The sequence below is a fragment of the Amblyomma americanum genome, chromosome 2 (assembly GCF_052857255.1).
Source record: "Amblyomma americanum isolate KBUSLIRL-KWMA chromosome 2, ASM5285725v1, whole genome shotgun sequence".
Taxonomy (NCBI): Eukaryota; Metazoa; Arthropoda; class Arachnida; order Ixodida; family Ixodidae; genus Amblyomma; species Amblyomma americanum.
The window spans coordinates 45,578,216-45,596,985 of record NC_135498.1 but is presented as its reverse complement, the minus strand read 5'-3'; the positions used below and the strand labels follow the sequence as shown (position 1 = coordinate 45,596,985).

General features: G+C 48.4%; 1 protein-coding gene across 1 annotated transcript; it reads left to right on the top strand.

The window, feature by feature from the left end:
• The first annotated feature begins 1,640 nt into the window (after positions 1-1,640).
• On the top strand, positions 1,641-7,263 carry LOC144119670 (nucleoside hydrolase-like). The gene is made up of 4 exons (XM_077652237.1): positions 1,641-1,949; positions 2,632-2,929; positions 4,617-4,753; positions 6,883-7,263. Exons 1-4 carry the CDS (start codon positions 1,674-1,676, stop codon positions 7,261-7,263), a joined length of 1,092 nt encoding a protein of 363 aa, XP_077508363.1. The 5' UTR covers positions 1,641-1,673.
• Positions 7,264-18,770: the final 11,507 nt, after the last annotated feature.

Sequence of the window (18,770 nt, the reverse complement as noted above, 5' to 3'; positions counted from 1 at the left end):
ATCTATATATATATATATATATATATATATATATATATATATATATATATATATATATATATATATATATATATATATATATATATATATATATATATATATATATATACATTAAAAATATGCCGAAACCAATATAAACGTTGTTGAGGTATTGCTCATGCAACAGCACATGCACGAAGAAAAGCCCGCCTGCCAAGGTGAAAGGCTACACAACGTTAGGCCCGTCATAGCGTTTACGCTTTAAATTCACTGCAAATTCACCCACTTCACATTGTCAGGTGCTTGCAGTGGGCACAAAGTCCCCGCGCCCGATCCTGTCAAGCCATTTATTTATTTATTTATTTATTTATTTATTTATTTATTTATTTATTTATTTATTTATTTATTTATATGCCCTTAGGGCCCGAAAACATTAGAGAGAGGAGTGGGAGGACATACATTTGATAACATAAGGTGCAGCAATAATATTGGTGTAAGGCGGCAAATAATAATAATAACTGGTGTAAGGCGGCAAAAAGAAAGAAAACAGAGAAAAACCGTTATATTAAAGGACTTAATAAAAACAAATTGGTTTAAAAAGTGGTTTTGGGGGAAAGGAAAATGGCACAGTATCTGTCTCGCATCTCGGCAGACACGCCGGGCGTAGTGCTAGCGTGTCACGCTACAATCGCTGAATTCATACCCAATTCCCGCGTCTGCTCAAGTCATAAGGTAATTAGAAACTTCTCAATTACAGCAAGACTGCAACAGAGGGTCGTGAAGCACTTTTCGTTTACCTAATCAGCCCACTCCACTCGCAAGCGCAATTGTCCGTTTATTTCTACGGTACAGCGCGATCTGGAACTTTTTGGCGGAGCGCGAAGGCGAAGAGGTCACGTGTCTCCAACCGGCATTTTGCAAACCGCGGCGGCTGGATCAAAACTATTCGCTACATTTAAAAAATACAGGAGCCTTACCCGGCCCCTATGCTCCCCCCTCCTTAAATCATGCGAAAAATAAAAAAGATTTTCACAGCTTTGACGTGGGCAAGCATGCTGCGCTGACCGCAGAAGTCTTTCACAAGCATTTTATATTTGACGAACAAAAGGCATGAACAATAATACATATGATTAATGTCTCTAGAGACATTAAACATAGACCTGCGTTGAACAATAGCGTTTTGTACTTTGAGAAATCTTTAGTGTACGTCCCAAGCCCGGATCATCTATTGTTCCTGTAATGAAGGTCAGCGTCGTGACAAAACCTCGACGTCGAAGCATTGACTAAGAAAGCAAAGGAAAAAGAGAAGTTGCTAAACGGCAGGACTACTGCGTAAGCAGTGCTTTGCATCAAAATTCGTCATTTCTCCGTCGTTGCATCAAGGAAGAGGTATCAGACACGCAAAAAGGCCCCATGGAAAAGTTTCGCATATCGGCGTATTATTATTACTAGAGGAGCGGATAAAACGAAAACATAAAGGAAAGTTTTAGGCTGACGTACTGTTTTGAAAGGTTCAACATTCCGTAGGCACATATATACGGCAGCGGTAACGTTCACCCGTGAGTCAACGGCGCGCGCTTTCTCCTGGCTCCAGGAGGCACTGCGCCCGGCCAGCACTTATAAGGTTGCTCTGGGAATTTCTCTGATGACTATACATACATTTTAATCCGCGACCAATCAGTGACTGAACAGCGATGACACCCAAGGGTGCAGTGGCCGCATGTTGCTTACTATTCGCGTGCTTCTTTAGCGATGTTCTGTCCGCAGTGCAAGCCGAAGAGACAAGATGGGGACGACGGAACTTCTTGCTGGACGTCGACACGGGCGTAGACGACGCCATGGCCATCACCTTGGCCGCTTCTTCGCCTAACGTGTGCGTGCTGGCGATCACCGTCGTGGCGGGGAACACGAACTTGTCGAATGCCTACAACAACACGTTGAGGGTGCTAGAAGCAATCAACCGAACGGACGTGAGTTACTATAGCATACGCACATTTTTCTCGCTGCGTTTGTGCTCCGGTCAGACCGGTTAATCTTTCTTTTATCGATAAGATGAAATAATTGGCGCCAGGTACTCTGAGTTTAAATACTTGCTTGCTTTGATTGCAACAACGTATTCTTTCCTTTGTTTAGCCTATACAAGGCTTTGGATTCCTTTACATGCAGAATTGTTTTTATACTTTCAGGAGCAAAAGTTTTGTAGGCAGAGAGTGTGCACGAAAATTATTCAAGAAAGTGAAGGATCCTGAATGCAGCCACAGTAATTTATAAACATTATTTATTTGCGGAATGTTAGTATGCGCCTCTCGAAGATTATGACTACCGCTAATAATGTCTAACCTGCAGAATTGTAACGGTATTCTTACTGTGAACAACGCATAAATGGTAAAAACTTTTGAAGTGACAAGTGGAAACGTTATGAAGGCAATCCCGCAACGAACGCGATGGGTCAACTACTTTAGCTGCGATGTAAGTTCGTTTCTCGGTACAGAACGTCACAAAATTTAGGAGGGATATCTTTCCGCCCTTTTTATAGCAAGGCTAGTGAGTTTGACATTAGCTGTTGCTCATAGCTCGGTTACAGTCACAACCGGACTGCACAGATGCGCTAACTTGCTTAACTTCATTCCTAGGTTTAAATATGCCTTTCAGATTCCTGTCTACAAAGGGGCTGATCGCCCGATCGACGGCCTATGGAACTACGAAGAGGTATATTTCGGTCCCGACAACTTTGGCAACGCGAGCAGCCTCTACCCAATGGGCAACAACTCGGCCCCGGATCCTGACACGTACGGTTACCTCAAGATGATGGAAATCATCAAGAACAACTCGGGCGATCTGACGTTGGTTCTCTTGGGGCCGCTGACTAACCTGGCCATAGCGCTTCTGGTGGAGCCGAACCTGACCGAGAACGTCACTGCCATCTACATTCTCGGGGGAAACATTTGCGGTGCGTTACAGCTGAGCGGCTTTGAGACATCGTAGTTGGTTAAGCTCAGTAATATAGTTAAAATGTAGGCTGCTTCATTTGAATTCACGCTATTATTTCAGTAGTATATTTAAAATGAAAGCTGCTTCAGTTGAATTAAGGCAGTTCAGATATAGTTCTTTTTACCGCATTCATTTTCATTACAGTTTATTTATTTATTTGTTTGTTTATTCACTTATTTCTATCGCTGTTCCAAACAGGGGTATTATCAGGGCGGGGCATACAGTTAGTAGGCCTACAGATTGAACAGCTTTGCTTTCCTGCAGAAGAATGAGCTTCTGAGTTATAGTTGGTGCATCGCAAAAAAGAGCGACAGCCAACACGAAAAGGACACAAAGGGGACGACACACGACAGGAGGCTGACGTCGCGACGACATGAGTCTCGTGTCATGTGTCTTTCCCTTGGCGCTGTTTCCTTGTTGGTTGTCGCTCTGAGTTCAGAATTTTACTCTTTCATTTGGTAATCGCGCCATGCAGGTGAGTCAGGGAACTGCATGCGACTTTGTTTTGTGCAGAGATGTGGTATTTTCTAGCTCTAGTATCACAAAGAAACTGTGTTGTGTCGTTAAGACTGACAGCGGTGATATGCCGCGTGCAAGCTTAGCATTTGTAAATAATTCAAATCAAAAACATCAAGGGGCAGGGAGCTTTATCAAGCTCCCTTGCCACCCATGTACCCTTTATGAACAGTTGAAATAAATTCGAAAATGAAGTCATATTCAGATGGAATGTATGACCTTTTGCACTCGAAGCAAGCTTAAATCTTTTCCGCGCGCATTACATTTGAACGATCGACTAAAGGGTACTGCGCACATGCAAACAAGGACGAGAAGGGTATACACAACAAGCGCAGGGTACACAACAAGGGTACACAACTTTGCTGATTATAATTGCCGACGCGCCCGACAATGTGCTCTGATAAACATTCGAACGAACAGCTATGTCATGACAGACGATTTTTCGCAGATGACGCGTTCGAGTAAATGCGTGACTTCCATGAAGTAAAACTCCGAAATAAATTAGAAGAAAAAAACATGTTTAGGATTTGGGGTGATATTGCGTTTGCGCAGCCAATGAACACAAATGGCGCAAATGCAAAATTTTTTTTCTCGAACTGTGTGACATACCACATACCATCAGCAAAAATTTCGAAAGCGAGAGTTCCAGCCTATAGTATGATGCCCCAGTCACTTCTGCGCCATTAATTTTGTTTCAGCTTTAGAACTCCGATGACAGGATTTGTGAACACTGTCTTGCAACCGTTCTGAGAATGCTGTCAAGCCGGAAATAGAAATTGCAAGACATGGCAGAGACGGAATATTCTATGTGAGTGGGGTACTGACGAATGCTTTGGATTCACTATTAAGAAAGAAAATTTACCTACAGAAAATTTGGTTTGGTTTATGGGACTTAACGTCCCAAATCGACTCAGGCTATGAGAGACGCCGTAGTGAAGGGCTCCGGAAATTTCGACCACCTGGGGTTCTTTAACGTGCACTGACATCGCACAGTACACGGGCCTCTAAAATTTCGCCTCCATCGAAATTTGACCGCCGCGGCCGGCTATAGAAAGTGCGGAGAGTTGTCTTCTGTGCTATCACCAACATACGCTTCTGTCCTTTAATGAATGGCGTTACCTTCTCCGCAGGTAGGGGCAACATCCTACCGGGCTCCGAGTTCAACTTCCTCACCGACCCCGAGGCGGCGCTGGTGGTCCTCCAGAGGGCCCAGTGTCCAGTGTACATCATTCCGTGGGAGACGGTGCTCAAATCCACAGTGCCATGGGTGCGTTGCGTCTATCGTTTGCGTTTTCTTGGTAAACCAGAGGTTACAACGTGGAGCCAGTTGGTAGTGCTGTCAGACAAAAAGTATTACCAGGCTAGTGACCTAGGCATAATGTGCACTTCTCCCAAAATCTAAAGCTACAAATACAGCATAAATTACAGATGTCTTGCATAGTTATTAAACTCAGCATTGCGAGCTACCTCGTAGGACTTTGAACAACCGTGAATCAGTAGAGGAGAGAGTTTCTTCTGCAATCGGCACCACTCGCTCCCTGCTCGTGGTTTTAAGCCTAATGATAAAGAACATTATGGGAGTCAACTAAGAGGGTTATAAGATAGGTAAGAATTTTGAAAAATATACACACATTAGATGCTGCCGCTGCTGAATTCTTGAAAATCTTGCGCAACCTTATAAACAGGGAATATACTAGACGTAGACGCAGGAAAGAAACTCAACACAAACATATGAACGCCACTAGCAACTATAATCCCAAAAGAACGGAGAACGAAAAGTGATGAGTCAACTGTATTTTTTTCTATCGCTCCATTCATTCCGAGGTATCAACTGTGGCCACAAATGTGCTTTTCAAGGAGCTTAAGTTCCTTTTCTCTGAGTCCACTGGTCGGTAGCATGCGCTATTTGTGCCCTGATTTATATGTCTTGTGCCTCAAGTGTTTCCCTTGTTTTGTCTCTTTCAAGAGCACATCAGAATGACTGGTTTTGAAAGATGTGCTACACTTGCTTGTCCTACAATGGCCACCGAGGTTTCCTGGTCACTGCGCTTTTATGATGCCTCAGTCGGTCATTTACACATCTCACGCTCTACCTGCATTAATTTGGAACATTGTACGCTTGTCTACTAGCACAGGAAATGAATGAATGAATGATGGTAATGATGATGATGATGATGATGATGATGATGCTAGTGATGATGATGATGATGATGATGATGATGATGATGATGATGATGATGATGATGATGATGCTGTCAGGCTGAATGGCACATACCCACGGCGGGGCATTGGCCAGGCTGCATTGACACTTGTGCCTGAGTTTGCACTTCGTCGTCTCCTTCGTGCTGATGTGTTATAATGATCTTTCTGCACAGCTCCAGACAGCGTACTTAGGTCCGAGCGGGAGAGCACAACTGACAACTCTGGGGGAACATAAAAGCGAGTTTAGATCGTGAAAGCGTTCAGAAAACAAGGACACAGAAGGAGACTTGAGAGCGCTTTTACTATCTAAACATGACTAACCAACTAGCCGAAACGCTGCCGTTTGTTGAATAAAATGGGGGCGTGTGACAGGTGGCATGTTGGCAGGTCGTAGCAGAGAGAAACGACATCTGCCACGGTGAGAGCAGAGGAATGGACAATCGGAAGGTGGCTGACACGGGAAGAGCTCGGGGGGTTGCTAGCAGCGTGAAACGCAACCTGGCAGCGGTGGCAGGTGGAGAAATAGGCGAGAGAGGTTCGTGAGGTGCACCCAGCGCGTCCGATAGTACTTCCTGCTCGTAGATCACGTAAATACCCGACGCATCGATTGGGTGAACTACCTGTGCCTAGGTTGGCCGCATTTATGAAGGAGCAAAAGATAATAAGAGGGTAAAAGAGGTTTGCGCGGTGAAACGAACGCAGGAAACACATGATACTGCTGCGCCGGTCGAGCGCATTATTAAAAAAACATAGTGGTAGAGAAATTTTGAAATTTAGGTTGGGAGCTGTAAACTGGCGCTGACTGCGGCTGGCCTTGATCTTAAACATAGAGATAAAAGAAAAATGAACGCTTTATAGGTGATGTCGCTGGCGTCGAAGGTGCCAACATTTCATATTTTACTGGCAGTCACTTGGTCATATTTCTGTTGTTGCGTGCATCTCCACGTGCACCATATCCCATACCCTCAGAAGTCAAGACTGAGAGGGTATTTTATTTTGGACATTAACAGATTTTATGGATTATTTATTTGTTTATATTGTTCCTAGAGTGCCAGTTTGGCGCTACGCTACTCCTCAAGAGAATGTCTATTAGCACAATAACTACTAGTGCTGTTAAAGCTTCCTCAGAAATGGAAGTTCATAATTTTTTTTATGTCACAGGATATCTAAACACGTGTTTTTTTCCCCAACCAGGCCACCTACTACAGCATAACGAACAGGACAGAGCCAAGCCCACTCCAAAAGTTTCTGCGCGACATCACCAACTATACCGTGAATTGTTGTATGGAGAAGAGCACCGGCTTTAACCTGGGTGACTATCTCGCCGTGCTGGCAGCGATTGACAACAGCAGCATCACCGATACTGTAGTGAATCGTGTTTCTGTAGAACTCACCGGCACCCACACCCGTGGTCAGCTCGTGCACGGGTGGCTCGATTACATGATACCCGAGGTGAAGCGAAATGCCACAATTATAACCGGCTTCAACGCCAGCATCACTGAGGAATATTTTAACCGAACTTTTAACCAGGGTTCGCAGGAATTTGAAACTTCTAAGTTGTGTTGCGTACGATAAACTATAAACTAACAACTATAAACATTACAAACTATAAACTAATCAGTTTTAGCATAGCTGAGACGTATTTGCGCAGTCGGATAAGGCATTAGCCAATGCCTGCCCCGCTCGCGCAGAGCCATGTGCATGCCCCTCCTGAGTGCGCAGCTGCTATTGCGCGTGCGCAGAAAGCACATGTTAATCCGCTATACTCCTAAGCTAAAAAGTCTCCGCTATGCTAAAACTCTCGAACAGTCCAAGATTAATATCAGTTAGCGAAACAACGAATTCTTCCGCAGACTAAGCGTAGGAGCGTTATTAGTATGCATTAAACGAACAATGCAGAGCAGGTCTAAGGCATTTTGCAACGCTGACTTTGAAAAGGTGTCTTTGTACGTGTAACCTGAAAGTTAAAGACATATCCGGGGCTTCGTCCTCTGACGTTCCTGACCTCTGCAGTCACTTTACACTGCTGCCATCTAACTGAACAAAAAAAAACCTGCAAAGTTTAATCCTTCAGCGGGTCTCCAGATAAAACAATAAAAATGATTTTCATTCTCAGTCAACCAACACTGTCTCAGTCGTTAATCTTGTCCGGTACTAATTTTGGGCACCTAATTTGGAGGATACGCGAAAAAAGTCTGAACTTTGAAATGGTAGCTGTACTTCGGAGATTTATTGATTTCTGACGTTGTTTCTGCTGCGTAACGCAACGAGCTGCGAATAAAAAAGGCGCGCTGAGAGTGTAACTGGAAACAACTGGTTCAGAAGACGGAAACGCTGACCACTACGTTCAAGGGACAAGCGTTCAACGGGGGCTAATGCACCAAACAACTCACGATACATGTCGCGGGTTTCGTTCATGCCGCACCTGCTGCCGACTTATTTGACCAATACGTTTTCCCATGTTTCGATCACCCAACCAGCGACTGCGCCTAACCTGCAGCTCGTATATGTCCGATAGCTTTAGCGCCTGCGTCAAGACCGTGCCGAGAATTTTTTTTTTCGTTGGATGGGTCAGATGTTCCACCAAAGGTGTCTAGAGATGGCGACACGACGCAATGAGAGTACAAGGAAACGTACAGTTACTTTCGGTTTAGTGACGTCACTTCTAAGCAATGGTAATTCTCCGGTCTGGCGACGTCACTTGCCTCGAGCCAATGGGCGGATTTTATGACCTACCACGCACTTTGACCCCATGAGGCTTCTAATGCTGTGACACTAAATGTGACCGCCAATTTTAGATCTCTGTGACGTCCGTCCGACCAATGTTATTTGGCCAAGGGGTAAAAGACAGCATGACCCACGATGCTGCACAGCATTTGCTCGCGTTATGCTTGGAGTAGAGCCTGGCTGCATAAGACAGGACTCGCATCGTCACCTCCTGTGCTGTTTGCGATGACTTACATCGCTGATGATGAGATGAATTTTTATGGCGCAAGGGCATCTACGGCCAAAGAGCGCCGTGGCACAAGGTATTTTAAAATTCTCAAGGTAAGGTCGAAGACCCATTTCCCAAGCATTTCACCGTAAATAAGCCGAGCACCAGACAAGGGGAAAGCTTGTAGCCATTGTATAACCGGTGGGTACCCGGCGGCACTGGGGATCGAGCCCCGCACCTCCCGCATGCGAGGCGGATGCTCAACCACTTGGCCACCGCTGCGTTACTTACATCACGGCATTAAAACTAAATGCTCACTCAAAGAACAGTGTTATTGAGACTTAATATGAGGAAAACTAAAGTAATGCTCAACATCCTGGGAACTGCGACCAACAGTTCCCAACAGAGAGCAGGGGCAGGGCTCCGGCAAGCCCCTTGACCACCTTCGAGGCAAAGTGCTATAAACGCACCATCCTTGAACACTACTGACAGGTCCGACACGAAGCTTTACCGCTACGGATTCCGCGCCGACATCTTGTGCCCCAACTGCTCCTTCCTGCTTGAATGTCAACCAGGAGCATTGCCATCATCGCCATAGAATACCACTACTTCCCCAACACTCCTCCTCCATCCTGGCTTGCCTGGTGGGCGTCGCCCAGACGGGGCGACCACTTAGCTTTGATGCTGCAAGGTATAGAAGTTCTGGAAGCTTAGAATGCGTTCGAAATAAAATGGTTCCTCTGCGCATTTGCCGTTTCTACTTCCAACGGCTTAAAGCATTGAGTAGCAGATATAGGTGATATCTGTTCCCCTATAAATATCAGCGAGCGAAGTCGTTGCAACGCCACGCGCAACATGCAGATATGTCACACTGATAAGGAGTCTCATTCCTATCGCCACGCTTTTCCGTGAGTAATTATGCGTATTGAGTTGAAAATTAGTAACAGAATAGTTCGGAACAAGTACGTGCTTGCATATATCCTGCCAAAGGGAGTAGTCTGGAAATACGACTGCAACTAAGTTTCCAATATCAACAGACGACTCCAATATTAATATCGCTGACGACTGTGTAATTTGCAATTAAATCTGTAATTCTGAAAGTTAGATTGGTTTAAACACTTCACTGGCCAAAATACAAGAATGATGCAACACACGGCACATGACCATTTATCGCAAAAAAAAAAACTGTAGCAATGACGATCACTCTCATAAGAAATCCGTTACATTTCACGTATACTGCCGTAACAACCATGCTTTAGATATAGTATCAAGTTATAAATATCTCGGGGGAATAATTACAAGCGACTTGAGATAGAACGAGCACTACAGGATATGTCGAAAGAGGGCAATGAAAAAGCTCGGCTACCGGAGAAGAACCCTGGCAAAAGGAACACGCGACATAAAACTGCAGCACCAGCTGCAGATGTTTGGGACCGAAACCAATATCACTCAAATTGTATGTATTGTTGTATTGGGTTTTATGGCACATACGCAACTAAGGCCATCATGCACCAAGCTCGAAGTATGGAGAAATTTCCTGGATAGTTTTAAAGAGATGTAAAAGATCATCGGTGGTTTAGAGTGCTTAAAAAGTTAGAACCACCCCGTGATGACAAAAAAAAATTCAGAAATTGGCACTATTAAAAGTTTTAAAGGGCTTTGGGTAACCTCAGCGGCCATTCATGCCCTGGCAAGAATCTCGAGGCTCCCAACTGATCAGATAACGGCCTCAGCCAAAATTATGCCGCTATTTCGTCCCCTGACGCCATACTCACATAGTTCCACCTCTATCCTCCCCGCCGCGGTGGCTCAGTGGTTAGGGTGCTCGACTACTGATCCGGAGTTCCCGTGTTCGAACCCGACCGCGGCGGCTGCGCCTTTATGGAGGAAAAACGCTAAGGCGCCCGTGTGCTGTGCGATGTCAGTGCACGTTAAAGATCCCCAGGTGGTCGAAATTATTCCGGAGCCCTCCACTACGGCACCTCTTTCTTCCTTTCTTCTTTCACTCCCTCCTTTATCCCTTCCCTTACGGCGCGGTTCAGGTGTCCAACGATATATGAGACAGATACTGCGCCATTTCCTTTCCCCAAAAACCAATTATTATTAATATTATTACACCTCTATCCACTATATTGGACCGTGATGTCATCGTTGGTACGCGTCAGGTGGTTGTTTCTACAATGCTATTGTAGATGGCTCTACCAAGTCAATGCGAGATGCCCTGTTTTCTAATTTCTGCCACAGATGGCGCTGTGATCTCAGGGTGGTAGCAGACCCCACGAAATCTGGGAACGTGATGAGTAAACGCTAACGCTCTTAAAAAAACGAATTCACAGTGCGAGCTCGAAACCCGATTAGTAAACTCTAAAAGAGCAGTTAGATATATGCTCGATGATTATATCATGCTTTTACTGTAATGATTACTTTTATTCCAAGCCGAAGCTTCACATACACGAAAAATGTTTTCCGCAGGGTGAACGTTGGCGAAGGCGACTGGCTGGCTTTTCTGGATGGTGCGGGGAGGTGGGAGGGTTCTCGTACAAGAGGGCCTTTTGGAGGAATGAAATAAGTGGTTTTGTGGCGGGTGGAACTTCTCGAAGGTAGAATTAGGTTGGTGGGTGGTGGAAGGCATGTACTTCTGGAGGAAAGAAAGTGCCCGCCAAGGAGTGGGAAGGTGAATCGAGGGTTGCGGTGGGTGCGTGGGCTGCCGATCAGGTAGGAGAATGCAGTGGGGAGTGCTTCTAAAGGCAGAAGGCTTTACTGACCTCTGTTTCACAAAGACAAGGCCGCATTTGCACTAAGCGTTACTGGAACTGCTGGCGCAGTAAAATAAACGTTGGAGCAAAACGACAATATCGCCCCTTTTTTGCAATACCACATTTGTCCGTAAAGTTTCGAGGCTTATTTATTTTCTTCTATAGAAATTATTCCAAAAAACAAATATTGGTGCGTATGTGTAGCGCTATCTTTCCGGCCTAACCTGAGCTTTTTATGTTAATTGCTGTGGCAGCCGCAAGATGGCACTAATGTAGAAGATTATTTCGGAGCTCCAGCGACTACGCCCGAAGCTGAGTGCTCTTTCGTGTTTGTGCTTGTACATGCTGTTGGGCGGTAGTTTTAAACTGAGTTAAGGTATCTGTGAGTGGACTCGCCATTTCCGAGTAGCCTGGAATATAATGCTGATAATAGCCAGCCAACCCTAGAAAGGCGCGTATGTCAGTCTTTGTCGACGGCCTAGGATAATCGCGTATGGCTGCGACCTTAGCGTCCAGCGGTAGCCCCGTCCGATAAAGTGACCAAGCTTGCCCTTCTCAGCCCGGACAGTCAATCCCGCCTCTCGCAGTCGGGTCAAAACCTCGCGCAGGTGAGCCTCCCAGTTGTCGGAGAAGAAGGCAATGTCGTCCAGGTAAGGAAGCGCGTATGCTTCTGTACCTGTCAGCACCCGATCCATCAGCCGAGAAAAGCAAAACTGCGCGTTTTTTAGCCCCAAGCTCATCACGAGTGGTCGGAAAGTGCTGAGTGGAGAGATAAAGGCCGCGTACTGACTAGCTCTATCCGCCAGGGGAACCTGCCAGTAGCCGCGGGTTAGATCAAGAGTTGAGACATACTGGGCCTTGCTGACCGTTTCTACCCGCTCCTCCAAATTAGGGATAGGATAAAGTTGGTCTCGTGTGATGGCATTTAGCTTTCGGTAGTCGATGCAGGGCCGTGGTTCCTTCCCGGGTGTTTCTACCAGTATGATAAGTGACGTGTATTCGCTCTTCGTTGGCACAATAACGCCGAGGTCAAGCATGCGGTGAATTTCAGCATTAAGGATTGCCCTTTGCCTCGGAGAGACGCGATATGGTCTGGAGCGAATAGGCTCGTCGGTAGTCACCTGAATATCATGCTCCACTAGAAGTGTCTTTCCCGGCTTGTCAGCGAAAGTGTCCTCGAAATCTGAAAGTAACTGCTGGAGGTCCTCTTTCTGTTGTTTGGTAAACTCTGCATCACCACGTATCCTATCGAGAACTCCAGTAAAAGAGGGGATGTCACTGCCTGGAAATACAAAATCTGTTTGCACCTCTTCAGCTGCATTCAGCGCAAGCTGGACGATTGCTTCGCGTTGTCGATAGGGCTTCATGAGGTTACAGTGACAGATCTTCACCTCGTTCCGCCTACCCGGGATCTTTACCACGTAGTTCGTTTCTGGCAGTTTTTCCACAACCTGCGCTGGGCCCTTCCACTGCACGTCCAGCTTGTTTGCCTTCGACGCGGCCAGCAGCATTACCCTGTCTCCCGCCGAAAACGATTGCTGTCGTGCGTTTCGGTCGTAATAGAGTTTAGCTTTCTGCTGGGCAGACTTCATGTTGGCCTCAACAAGCTCTCTTCATGACTGAAGCCGTTCCAGAAGCTGAAGTACATATTCAAGGACGGTGGGATCCTCGCCTTTGCCCTCCCAAGATTCGCGAAGCGTGCGAAGGGGTGACCTGAGCGACCGGCCGTATACCAGTTCAGCTGGGCTAAAACCGGTGGCTTCATGTGGCACTGACCGAAGCGCGAACATGGTAACTGGCAAGCATGCCTCCCAGTTTCGGTGGTGCTCGTAGCACAAGGCCATGAGGACTCTTTTTAGTACGGAGTGTCACGCCTCGACACTGTTACTCTGAGGGTGTCTGATAGAGCTGTGCATAAGGCGAACGCCGCATTTCTCTAGAAATGTGACCGTAAGTGTGCTCCTAAAAACGCTGCCTTGGTCACTCTGCAACTCGGCGGGGAAACCTATTCTAGAAAAGACTTTTAACAGCCCGTCGACAATTCCCATGGAGTTCAGCTCTTTCAGGGGAATTGCCTCCGGGAACTTCGTCGCTGGGCAGATGAGTGTTAAAATGTAGCGATAGCCTGATGCGGTCACAGGTAGTGGACATACAACGTCCACCACAAGGCGCCGGAACGGTTCGCTAATTAATGGCACAAGTTTCAAGGGCGCCTTACATTTATCGTGAGATTTTCCTACCCTTTGACATGCGTCGCAGGTCTGGACAAATCTTTCAACATCTTTGAAGCACCCTGGTCAATAAAATTCTCTTAAAAGCCGAGCCTTTGTTTTTTTGATGCCGAGAGGGCCGGACCAGCCGCTTCCGTGACACAGCTTTAGAAGGCCTGCCCGATATTTTTGGGGCACCACTAGCTGGTCGTAGTGCACACCTTTTTTGTCTTTGTACTGCCGATACAGTACTCCTGCGCGCTGCGTCAGAGCAACGTTTTTCTTTCCCAGTCCCTCACCGACATGATCATGCAAATCTCGGAGAGTTGCATCGCTGTCCTGTTCAGCTGCGATGGTCTGTCGGTCTACCTTGATCAACTCGGGAAAGCCGTCTAACTGGGGAGGCAGAACCGAAATTTCCAACTCCTCAATGGCCTCGCCACACGGCGCTGAAGGCGTCTCATTTCCGAAAGGAGCGGTCTCTACGCCCACCTGCACAGTTTTTTCGCCCGTTGCATGCCTCTCTGCTTCCCCGGAATGACTCAACTGGGCCGCGATTTCGCGGGCTTTAGAACGCGTAAAGGTGTATCCAGACGACGGACCACGGACCTGTTTTGGCCCACCGACTAGCGGTCACGTGGCGTTTCGCTTCCGGTCTGCGAGGTCCGCGCATGGTCCGCGGGCCGGATCACGCGAGAAATGCGATAGCATTTTTTCTGGCGGCGGACCACGGACTTTTTAGCCTACTCGCACACATCGAGTCTGGCAACTACACCACATTGGTCTTTCGCGGCTCGGTGCTCCCGGCAGTCGAGGCGACACCAGCGAAAGTAGTTTTGTTTCCACTGTTAACATGTCAACGTGGTCGGACGACGCTACGTTTTACTTTTTAGCCTTAGTACAGCTTGATGGCTCGATCATAATTGGGTATTCGGCGGCGAGAGCGAGCGAAATTAGTAGCAACGTCGGCGCTTGCGACGTGCACAGATACGGTTAGAAAAGAAAAATTGACGCTGCCTACGAGCCATAAGCGTATGCACTATCATGTAGGCTAAACGCAGGTATTTTTCGGGACGTTACACCACTTCTCACATTTCCCACCTTTAGCTCAGCGTATGCAAACACACGCAAGGATATGCTCAGCCTTGTGGCGCCATCTAGTTGTTAGGCCGGGTAACTATTTCTGTCAACAAACGTACGCTCCGCTTAAGCCTAGAAGGGGCACAATCGTCACTCTAAATAAAAAATAAAGCAAATATTTTACTCATACGTCTTCATATAGGCGAGGTGAGACCAAGCGAGAAATGGGTGCGCCTTTTATTGCCAGTGAACGCAACAAAAAAGGCAGTAACAACGATGAATCCAGTCCGAAGCGAGCGGTCCTGCTTGGATGCGCGCTGCCATGTTTGCCGCCGTGGGATTGCAACTTTCTCCTCACCGCGGCAGAAATCTGTCCCGTACCGATCGAGCTTTCCGCTGGTTATTTAGACGGATCTCTGCCGCGGATTCCGCTTGTTCTCGCCGCCGAATGTCGAAGCGTGAGACGAGCGTTGCTGCAGGCTGATCACGAGGCTTGGCCCGCCTTGTCGTCTGCTCTTCTGGTCCGTCGTGTGGACGCTGTCGCCGGCCAGACCCGGCCGGGCCTCGCGCGGTCGATCCCACGTGACCGGTCCGCAGGCCAGTCCGTGGCCAGTCCGTGGCACGGAGCGATCCCCATAGCTCGACCCCCTCGTCTCTAACTGCTCCTCCGAGCGGTTTGAAAAGAGGTAGGGGCACTGCTCTGGCAAGGTCGCCGACACCGTCGCTTCAGTGTGCAATATCCCAAACGGGCCCTCAATGGTGACGCGCGCGACAGGCAGACAGACACTGTCCTCTTGGGCCACCTGCCTGATCCACGCGCACTCGCCCGTGAACTCCTTCGGCGAAATGAGCGCGGGGTGAACCACGTCCATTGTAGCGGCGGAGTCGGGTAGGACGCAGCACTCTCTCCCATTCACTGTCATTTTGCGCATATACGGTTCCAGTAAGCGCATGTTTTCCTCGTCTAGGGTGGTGAGCGAAATAACTTTTGCGTTTCGGCAGCCGCTCGCCAGATGTCCACGCTCGTTACAGCGGAAACAGACTGGCGGTTTCCTCACCTCGAAGGCTTTCGCCCGCTCTTTTTGCTTCTTTTCTTTGTCCGCGTGGTCTCCCTCGACGGGCCCTTTTCCGTGCTCCCCCTCGTGTGTCCCTTTATCTCACTTCGTGGGGGTCGCTCGGTCCTCTCTCCGCCATGGACGATTCACGGAATTCCTGTACAGCTTTGTGACTGCCCGCACGTTTTCCTTCCCTCCGTCGCGCCTGGCCTGAAATTCTTCTGCAAGCTCCGTGGCGCGCTCCAAGCTTTTCTTTTCGGGCCTATCTAGAACCCAGAGCCGCGTTTCCTCATTCAAACAGTTGTAGAATTGTTCTAGGCAAATATGTTCTATAACTTTGCCGCGGTCCTCATAAACTTCTGCGGCCCTGAGCCATTCGACTAAGTTTGCCTTTAAATTGTATACAAAATCTGTGTAGGACTCTGTGGCCTGTTTCGCGGAGTTTCTGAACCGCCGACGGAAAGCGTCGGCCGACAATCGGTACTTCTTAAGCAATGTCGCCTTCACTTTGTCATAGCCGTCCGCTTCCGCTTTAGTAAGCCGAGCCAGCACGTCGGCAGCCTCACAAGGAAGAACCGCCAAGAGGTGTTGAGGCCAGGTGGTGCGAAGGATTGCATTTTTTTCGCATGTGCGCTCGAAGTTTACAAGGAATAACCCTATTTCCTCGCCCATTTTGATAGGAGACAAAAGATCTTTCATTTTTGCCAGCTTAGATGACAGGTTATTCTCAACATCGGGCGTGGCCGCTTTTGCCTTTTCCGCCTCAGCTTCAGCTAGCCTCACTTCCAGTCGCTTGTTCTCTAGCTCAAGCTCATATTGCCTTTTTCTTTCCTCCTCCTCAGCTTTATTCTTTATGTCCTCCCAACACTCTACGATCTCCTCATCCTCGAAGCTGCCTTCTTGGATCGCGTCGACAACTTGATGTTTTGTCATGGATTTACCACAATCAATCCCCAATTCACCACATATAAAGACCATCTCCGTCTTCCGCAGCTTTCTCCAGTCCATGACTGCCCTTTTTTGTGATCGCTATTCTCTCAAGAGAGTTGGTGCAAAGCAAGGTTCAAATTCAAACAGGCTTCTGCAACCAAATTTTGCCTACCAAGAAGAACAGCACTTAACGTTAAGCCTGGCAGGACTCCAAGGAAAGAAGGCGATACACTCACCAAACCGGAGCTAGGACATCACGCAGGCCATCCCGCCGCTGCCAACCAGTTGTCGTGGATCGGGTAGCATGCCGTCGTCGCTCAGCAGGTGTTGTCGGGCAGAACAGGAACGAAGCGGTCCGGAGACGGATTTAAGGTGACCAAAACTGAGAACTTTATGTACACTATTTACACTGTCATGGTATCGTAAAAACTTGGTCGGAGACCGACCTGCGGAGCGGCCACTCTGCTCGAGAGTCAGAACACACACACTGCACTCCCCTCTTCTCGGAGTTTCTGTCGACGAGCCGGGTATCCTCCTCGCAGCCGGGACACCCAGGTCCGCTGCTCGGTAGCAGCATGTGCCAGCGCGCCCCGCAGCAATTCTGGGAAGGCGGGTTTGGCCCGGAAGCGTCTCCAAAGTGTTCCCGCACCACAGGCCCGCAGGAAGGCCGAACGAGGCAATCAGGACAACAAAGGTAGGGTCCGGCATATTGACTTCTACGAACGACGGCGCATCCCAGTCTCCGCCTATGGGTCCGTCACGGCCACATCTTCCGTTGGTTAGGTCGTCCCAGCCCAAGGATCACAACACCGTGCAAGCTCCCAGGACGTCATCCTTGGATGGGATTTTCTATCCCTCCACAGTGCCGTCATTGACTGTGCCCGTGCGCACGTCGTCTTCTCTCCGATCGGCGATGCGCCCTTCGACGAGCCTCAGATGGGCCGTGCTGCTAAGCTTGTTGTCGCTGAGGACTCTGACATACCCCCTGATAGTGCCGTGCTCGTCCCTGTTTGCGCCACCTCTGTTTCTGACGCCACCGTTCTCTTCACGCCTTCCCACGTCCTTGCCTGTCGCCGACACATATCCCTTCCCTTCCCCGTCATCGACATTCAACGCGGTGCTGCCGCCATGCTCGTCTCTAACACCTCATTCTCCGCGCTCTCCCTGCTCCGTGGCGAGTGCCTCGGCCATTTTGAAACCGCTGACTTGATCTCTTCCTTGGACGCTGGTGCGACCTCCTCCAGTGCCGACGTCGCTGCCCTCATCCCATGTCGCGCTACTCCAGATCACCCGCTGTCTTTGGACATTTTCTACCGCTCCATTGACCGCGCTCTGGATACGGCTCACCGCGCGCAGCTCCTTGCCCTGCTCAACCAGTTTCGCTCGTCGTTTGACTACCAGTCCACTTCTTTGGGCCGTGCGACCACTGTCGAGCACCACATTGACACCGGCACCTATGCTCCTCTCCGTCAGCGCCCCTACCGTGTGTCGCCTCCCGAGTGCCGCGTCACAACTGAGCAAGTTGACGACATGCTACAACGCGGCATTTTTCAACCATCCGCCAGTCCTTGGTCATCCCCAGTCGTCCTGGTGAAAAAGAAGGATGGCTAGATACGATTTTACGTGGAATATTGCCGGTTTAACAAAATTACGCGCAAAGACGTCTACCCGCTACCACGTATTGACGACGCCCTTGACTGCTTGCAAGGCGCCGAGTTCTCCTCCCTGGATCTCCATTCCGGCTATTGGCAAGTCCCGATGGCTGATTCCGACCGTCCTAAAACAGCGTTCGTCACCCCTGACGGACTCTATGAGTTCAACGTGATGCCATTCAGCCTGTGTAACGCTCCCGCAACGTTTGAAAGACTAATGGACAACATATTGCGCGGCCTCAAGTGGAACATTTGTTATTTAGATGATGATTTCGTGTTTTCGCCCTATTTTCCGACGCATCTCAAGCGCTTGCGCCAGGTACTGAGCTGCCTCACCAGTGCTGGCCTTCAACTTAATCTCATAAAATGTCGCTTCGATGCCCGGCAGCTGACAATACTCGGCCACCTCGTTTCCAAAGACGGCGTCCTGCCAGATCCTGACAAAGTCCGTGCTGTGGCTGACT